General features: G+C 53.1%; 1 protein-coding gene across 1 annotated transcript; it reads right to left on the minus strand.

Annotated features, from left to right (window-relative positions):
• Positions 1-260: 260 nt before the first annotated feature.
• On the minus strand, positions 261-7,205 carry ARMCX4 (armadillo repeat containing X-linked 4). The gene is made up of 3 exons (XM_069463608.1): positions 3,372-7,205; positions 1,970-3,335; positions 261-1,603 (listed from the first exon to the last, which is right to left on the minus strand). Exons 1-3 carry the CDS (start codon positions 7,188-7,190, stop codon positions 261-263), a joined length of 6,528 nt encoding a protein of 2,175 aa, XP_069319709.1. The 5' UTR covers positions 7,191-7,205.
• Between the last annotated feature and the right edge of the window lie 338 nt (positions 7,206-7,543).

Consider the following 7,543-nt stretch of genomic DNA (forward strand, 5'->3'; position numbering starts at 1 on the left):
CCAAAGGTTACCTTACTTATGAAGAATCAGTTCAGTTCCTGCTCATGAAGCATACTAAAAATATCTCAATCCAGACAAGATAAAAATCAACACATGTATTTTCAGTACAAGTTTGAATTCATTTGGTGTTCGTAAATGGTCCAGCTATAGACCATCATAGGTAACATCAGTTTCGAAGTCATAATGCAATTTACAATGTGCATTACTTCCAGGTACAAAACCAAAATATTACTCAAATTTGTTTGGGAACATACAGCCAATCAGAGTTTACTTATTAATAGCTCAACTCTCTCTTTCACCTCAGGATCATTGCATTCTGCTGCTAAGGCTCGAAGTTTCTTGGCACATGCTTTAGGTCGTTGGAATAGGAAATAAAGGGAATTTTTACTGAATTTATCCTGGGTAAATGCTTTTGCTCTTCTTTTAAAATGGTAATTTATATTTTCAAATAGTGAAAGAGCATTAAGAATATTCTCTTTTGTCTCTTTCTTGCTAAAAATGTTAATAAGTGATGTTGGTGCATTGGCAATGAGCAAGTCTTTTGTCATAGATGGATTTTTAGAGAAATTCAAAAGCGTTCCCAAAACATGGTCTTTAGTTTCTCCACTTCCCAGAGTTAACAAACGAAGAAATTCTGAAATGTAATTTGTAACCATATGCTGATATTCACTGGTAATAGTCAGGTGCCTTATCAATCTTAGTCCAGCCAGCTGCACATTTGAATTTAAGGGATAGGTGACGGTGTCTTCACATACTTGGTTTAAGTATGTTTTAACCTTCCTATGGTTTTCAGCAGCCACTGAGATGTTATTCAGTGCATTTAAAGCCTTCTGCCTAACACTGGGGTGGGGATTATTGAGCAAGCTTTCAATAACTGAGATTCCACCTACGTTACGAACAACTTCATGAGAATAAGGATAATCAGCACTGTTATATAGAGCATTATTGGCTATTTCATGAACAGAAGGATTTTCAGTCATCTCAACCATGCAAATGAGTTTTTCAAGATCCCGTGGATCCAAATTGGCTTCGCGTTTACAGCGGCAGGACCAGTGCCGAATTTTCTCCCCAGGCCTTATTTGCTTTCTAACATCACCTTCAGCTAGGAAGTTGGCCGCAATTTGGTGTGGAAACTTTGTTTCCGACCAGATCATGGCTCCATCCCATAACCCCATTCCTGCCCCAGGGACCATGGATGGATATGTGCCTTTTGACTCAGCTGACTTTTTGGCTTTAGCCTCAGGTGCAGATTTGTCCTCAATTCTGTTTTCATAATCAGCACAGAACCAAGAACTTATATCAACTCCATCAGCAGCCTCAGAGTTATCCTTGATGCTGGCCTCATCGCCAGCCCCAGACTCAAAATTGACATCTCTCTCACTCTTGGATCTGAACTCATTACTGTTCTCACTCTCAGCCCAAAACAAAGACCTTAAACTGATCTCCTCAATATCAGGGCTGGATTCTCTACTTAGCTCATCCTCATCTACATCCCAAGCCAAAGTCCAGGATGCTACACCAGCCTCTTCCCCAGCCCCAAGCCTAGACCCTATAGTGGCTGCATCTCCATCCCAAGACCAAAACCCCATCCTGGCCTCAGCCCCTCCCTCAGCCCCCGCCTCAGCCCCCACCTCAGCCTCTCCCTCAGCCCCAGACTCAGCCTCTGCCTCAGCCCCCACCTCAGCCTGTCCCTCAGCCCCAGCCTCAGCCTGTCCCTCAGCCCCAGCCTCAGCCTCTCCCTCAACCTCTGCCTCAGCCTCTCCCTCAACCTCTGCCTCAGCCCCTGCCTCAGCCTCTGCCTCAGCCCCTGCCTCAGCTTCTGCCCCTCCCTCAGCCCCTCCCTCAGCACCTGCCTCAGCCTCTCCCTGGGCACCTGCCTCAGCCTCTCCCTGGGCACCTGCCTCAGCCTCTCCCTGGGCACCTGCCTCAGCCCCTCCCTCGGCACCTGCCTCAGCCTCTCCCTCGGCACCTGCCTCAGCCCCTCCCTCGGCACCTGGCTCGGCCCCTGCCTCGGCCCCTGCCTCAGCCCCTCCCTCGGCACCTGCCTCGGCCCCTGCCTCAGCCCCTCCCTCACCCCCTACACAGAAGCCCATATAAGCTGCCTCCTGAGGTCTGACCCAGGAGCCAATAACCGCCTTGTTCTCAGCCTCAGACCTAGAACTAACAACGGTCTCTTCCCCAGCCCCTGATTTGGATTCAATACTGACCTTTTCCTTAATATCAAGCCTGGGCAAAATAATAGCCTCTTCCCCTGTCCAACACCAAGTCCCTATACAGGCCTCAGCCCCAGGGCCAAACCAGAATCCTTCATTGGCCTCTACCTCAAAACTAACCTGGAACCTTCCACTGGCCTGGCCCTCAGGCTCTAGCCTAGACTCTCCACTCGCCTCATTCTCAGGCCTAGATACAACCCAGGGTTCTCTACTGCCTTGGTCTGCAGAACCAGCCCAGGAGCCTCCTCCACAGGTCTGATCCTCAAATTCAGGTTTGGAACAGCCACCAGCTTGATCCCCAGGCCCAACCCAGGACATTCCACTGGCCTGATTCCCAGTGCCAGCCCAGGACCCACCACTGGACTGGTCTGCAGGCCCTGGCCTAGAGCCTCCAACGAGCTGGCCACCATCCACACCCCAGGAATATCCTGCACTGGACTGATCCTCAGGCCCTGGCCTGGACCCCCCAGAAGCTTGGTCTCCAGCACTAATCCAGAATCCTCCTCCAATGGTCTGATCCTCAAATCCAGATTTGGAACAGCCACCAGCCTGATCCACAGCCCTAGCCCCAGCCCAGGACCCTCCACTGACCTGACTCCCAGTGCCAGCCCAGGACCCACCACTGGATTGGTCCATGGACCCTGGCATAGACACTCCAACATCCTGGCCACCAGCCCCACCCCAAGACCCTCCTCCATTGGTCTGACTCCCAGTGTAAATACAGAACCATCCACTGGCCTGGTCCCTAGTGCCAGCCCAGGAATCTCCACTAGACTGCTCCCTGGGCCCCAGCCTAGATCCTCCAGCAGTCTGGTCCCCAGCATCAGCCCAAGACCCTCCACCACTGGCTTGATCCTCAAATATAGGCTTTGCCCCACCATTAGTTGGATCCCCAGGGCCAGCCCCAGCCCAGGACCCTCCACTGGCCTGGTCCACAGCTGCAACCAAGAACCCTCCATTGATTTGGTCCCCAGAGTTAGCCCAGGACCTTCCACTGGACTGATCCTCAGGCCCCAACTTGGACCCTCCACCAGCCTGTCCAACAGCTCCAACCCAAGATCCTCCTTCACTGGCCTGATTCTCAAATCTAGACTTGGACCCACCACCAGACTGATCACCAGTCTCATTCCAGGACCCTCCTATGGCTGGGTCCCCAGCCTCAGCCCAGGACCCACCACCAGACTGATCTACAGGCCCCAGCCTGGACCCTCCACTAGCTTGGTCTGCAATGTCAGCCCAGGACCCACTACTGGACTGGTCCTCAGGCCCCAACCTGCACCCTCTACTGGCCTGGCCAACAGCCCCAGTCCAGGACCCTTTGTCACTGGCCTGATCCTCAAATTGAGGCTTGGACCCATTACCAGACTGATCACCAGTCCCAGCCCAGGACAATCCATTGGTCTGGTCCACAGCCCCAGCCCAGTATCCAACACTATATATATTCCCAGCCTCAGCCCCAGCCCAAGATGCCCCACTGTCCTGGTTCTCAGCCCCAGTCCAGGACCCCCCAATGGCCCCTTCCCCAGCCCAGGACACCCCACTAGCCTGGCCCCCAGGCCAGGACCCCTCACTGGCCTGACCCCCAGCCCAGAGCTCTCCAATGGCCTGATTCCCAGAGACAGCCCAAGACCCTCCACAAGCCTGGTTCTCAGCCCCAGTCCAGGACACTCCAATAGCCTTGCCCTCAGCCACTGTCCAGGTGCTCCCACTGGCCTTGTCCCCAGCCCAGGACCCCTCACTAGACTGACCCCCAACCCAGATCCCTCCACTGGCCTGGTCCCCAGCTCCAGCCCAGGACCCAATACCAACCTCATTCTCAGCCCTAGCCCCAGCCCAGGACTTAACACTAGCCTCATCACAAGCCACAGGCCAGGACCCAACAATATCAGCCTTATCATTAGCCCCACTCCAGGACCCAATATCGGCTTCATTCTCATCATCAGCCCAGGACACACTATTCTCCCAGTCTCCATCCATGGCCTGAAACCTAAATTTGATCCACCGCTCAGAAGCAATCCAATCCTCAACACCAATCCCATTCCAGTAGTAGTCATGGATGTTAGGCTGAGTCTTTCTACAGGCCTGAGTGCTTGACCCACCCTCACTCTCAGAAGTAGGCACAGTCTCAGCACCAGGCTTTGCATAGACCTCATCTTCTGCTGTGGCTTCTGCCTCAGAACTGGGCATAGCCCTGTCCCTTGCCCCAGGCAAGGTCTTACCCTGGGAACTGGCTACAACCTGGGTCTGGGCAGAGTGCCTTTTACCTGCCCCAGCCCCTGCTTTAGGCACAGCATTGAGATTGCCCCTGACCTTACTCCTGGCACCAAGCAAGTTCTCACTCTGGGAATTAGTCACAGCCTGGGGCTGGGCAGAACCCATTGTATTTGCTCCAGCCTCTGCCTTAGACAGAGCATTGGGACTGCCCCTGACCTTGTTCTTGGCACCAGGCAAGGCCTCACCCTGAGAATTGGCTACAACCTGGGGCTGGGCAGAGCCCATTGTGCCTCCTCCAGCTTCTGCCTTAGACATGGCATTGGAATTGCCCTTGACCTTACTCCTAGCACCAAGCAAGGCCTCATTCTGGGACTTGGCCATAGCCTGAGGCTGGGCAGAGCCCACTGCACTCATCCCAGTCTCTGCCTTAGACATAGCATTGGGATTGCCTTTGACCTTACTCTTGGCACCAAGCAAGGCCTCACCCTGGGACGTGGCCACAGCCTGGGGCTGGGCAGAGCCCATTGTACCTGCCCCAGCCTCTGCCTTAGACATAGCATTTAGATCACCCTTGACCTTATTCTTAGCACCAAGCAAGGCCTCACTCTGAGAACTGGATATAGCTTGGGGCTGGGCAGAATCTGTTGTATCTGCCCCAGCCCCTACCTTAGGCACAGCACTGCGATTGCCCTTGACCTTATTCTTGGCACCAGCCAAGGCCTCACCCTGTGAATGGGCCACAGTCTGGGGCTGGGCAAAGCCTGCTGTATCTGCCCCAGACTCTGCCTTAGACACAGCATTGGAATTGCACTTGATCTTATTCTTGGTACCAGGCAAGGCCTCACCCTGGGAATTGGCCACAACCTGGGCAGAGCTTGTTATACCTGCCCCAGTCTCTGCTGTAGGCACAGCTTTGAGATTGCCTTTGACTCTATTCTTGCTGCCAGGCAAGGCCTCACCCTGGGAACTGGTCACAACCTGGGGCAGACCACAGGCCTTCTGGTCTGCCTTAGCCCCTGCTCTAGAAATGGCATTAAGATCACCCCTACCATCAACCTTGCAATCAGGCAAGGCTTCAACTTGGGTCTTGGCCCCAGCCTGAGGCTGTACACAGGTTTTCATGTCTGTCCCAATCCCTGCTTTACACTTGGCTTTGGCTTTACCCCTAGCCTTACCTTTCATATTAGTTAAGGCTTCACCCTGGCTCTGGGCCATAACCTGAGGCTGTGCCCTTGTGTCTGTCCCAGCTCCTTCCTTAGACATGGTGTTGGCATGGCCCTTTGCCTTAATTTGGCCATCAGGCAAGCTATCAGCCTGGACACTGGCCACAGGCTGAGGATGTGTACAGGACAACATGTCTGTGCCAGCCTCTGCCTTAGCCATGATATTGGGATTGCCTCTGCTCTTATCCCTGGCATCAGGCAAGGCCTCAGCCTGGGAATTAGCCCTCGAGTTTGCCCTGGCCCCTGCTTTAGAAATGGCATTGGGATTGGATCTACCCTTAACCCTGGCATCAGGTATGGCCTCAGACTGAGCACTGGCTACAGCTTGAGAATGAACAGCAGCCCACGTGTCAGCTCCAGTCATGGCCTTCAATATGACATTGGTATTTCCCCTGCCATTAACCTTGGCACTAGATATCACCTCAGCTTGTTTCCTGGCCACAGTCTGAGGTTGTATACAAGCTCTCATATCTGCCCCTGCCCCCACCTCACACATGGCATTGGCATTACCCCAGGCATCAACCCTTGCCCAAAGTGTGGCAAAATCCTGGGTCTTGGCAACAATTTGAGACTGAGCAGAAGCCCTCATGTCTTCCCCAGACATGGTTTTGAAATTTCCCTTGTCCTCAACCCCAGCACCAGCCATGTTATCACCCTGGATCTTGGCCACAGCCTGAGACTGTGCATAGGACTTCATGTCCACTCCAGCTACCTCCCTGGACATGCCATTGGGATTTCCCCTAGCATCAACTGTGGCACCAGGCCTGGCCTCAGACTGAGTCTTAGGCACACTCACAGTCTCTTCCAGAGCTCTTGCCTTGGTCTCAGCCACAATTCCAGTCTTGTTCATGGCCTCCATCTTGGCCACTTCCCTGGTCACTGCCAAGGTCTCACTCTGTGTCACCATTACTCTGTTAATCTCTGTCTCTTTTTCAGCCAATATATGAGCTTCAGCTTTGGTCTGGGTCATTGCTTCTTTCTTGGCCTCATCCTTGGCATCCAGTGCCCAAGATTTTGCTTTGGTCTGAGTCACTGCCTCTTTCTTGACTAATCTCCCAGCCTCCACATCAGTTTGGGTCACTGCTTCTTTCAGGGCCACTTCCCTGGCTTCGGCCTCGGCCTCGGCCTCAATCAGAGTGACTGCCTCTGTCATAACCAGTGTTCCGGACACAACTTTGGCCTCAGATTGGACCTCTGCCTCTCCTCCGGCCATTGCCTTGGCCTGAGAGTTGGCTTTGGGTCTAGCTATAGCAGTGACCTTGGTTTCTACTTCAGCCCCAGGCCCACCTCCTGCTCCAGTTTCTGCTCCAGTCTTGGTCTTGGGTCTAGTCTCAATCTGTGATCCAGCCATGGCTTCACTGATGGCCAAGGCCTGATTCTGTACCCCAACCACAGTCTCCATCTTGACTCTGGACCCATTTCTGGCAAGTCTCCTCACACTCTGGTCTCTTCCCCTGGTTACTTTGTAAATGTAGTAGCAGGTACCAGCGCAGATCACCAGTCCTGCCGTCACCCAGCCCACTTCCTGAATGCGGCCCATGTAATCACCCCTGCTGAAGGCACGAACAAGGTACAGTAGGGCTCACTCGGGCTGGGGAAAGAGGGTGGTAGGTCTTGGCATACACCTGTAAGGGCGTTGGTCTTCAGCCTCTCAAAGGCCACTGCAGCTGCCACTGGAGATGAACCTAGAAGTGGGAGAAGGAAATGGACTAAAATTTCTTTTCTAATTCTGTTGCATCATACATATAGATACACAGAGGGACAGAAAGGGTAGAATCGTGTGCTTGGTGGGAGAAGAGAATGATTAGCAAACTCTCCATCCCTCTAATTTCATCTTCTCCCCATCTTCCCCAATGCCCAACAATTTTTCCCCAAGGTACTTCCATACACATT

The sequence above is a fragment of the Eulemur rufifrons genome, chromosome 30 (genome assembly GCF_041146395.1).
Source record: "Eulemur rufifrons isolate Redbay chromosome 30, OSU_ERuf_1, whole genome shotgun sequence".
NCBI lineage: Eukaryota > Metazoa > Chordata > Mammalia > Primates > Lemuridae > Eulemur > Eulemur rufifrons.

Excerpts from the sequence above, each read along its gene's own strand:
- ARMCX4 (XM_069463608.1), bottom strand. The coding sequence starts at position 7,190 with ATGGGCCGCATTCAGGAAGTGGGCTGGGTGACGGCAGGACTGGTGATC. Across the intron at positions 3,336-3,371 it reads GTGGTGGGTCCTGGGCTGAG|ACTGGTGATCAGTCTGGTGG; the intron begins GCTGGGGACCCA and ends TCCTGGAATGAG. Across the intron at positions 1,604-1,969 it reads CGAGGGAGGGGCTGAGGCAG|GGGCTGAGGCCAGGATGGGG; the intron begins GTGCCGAGGGAG and ends GGGCTGAGGGAG.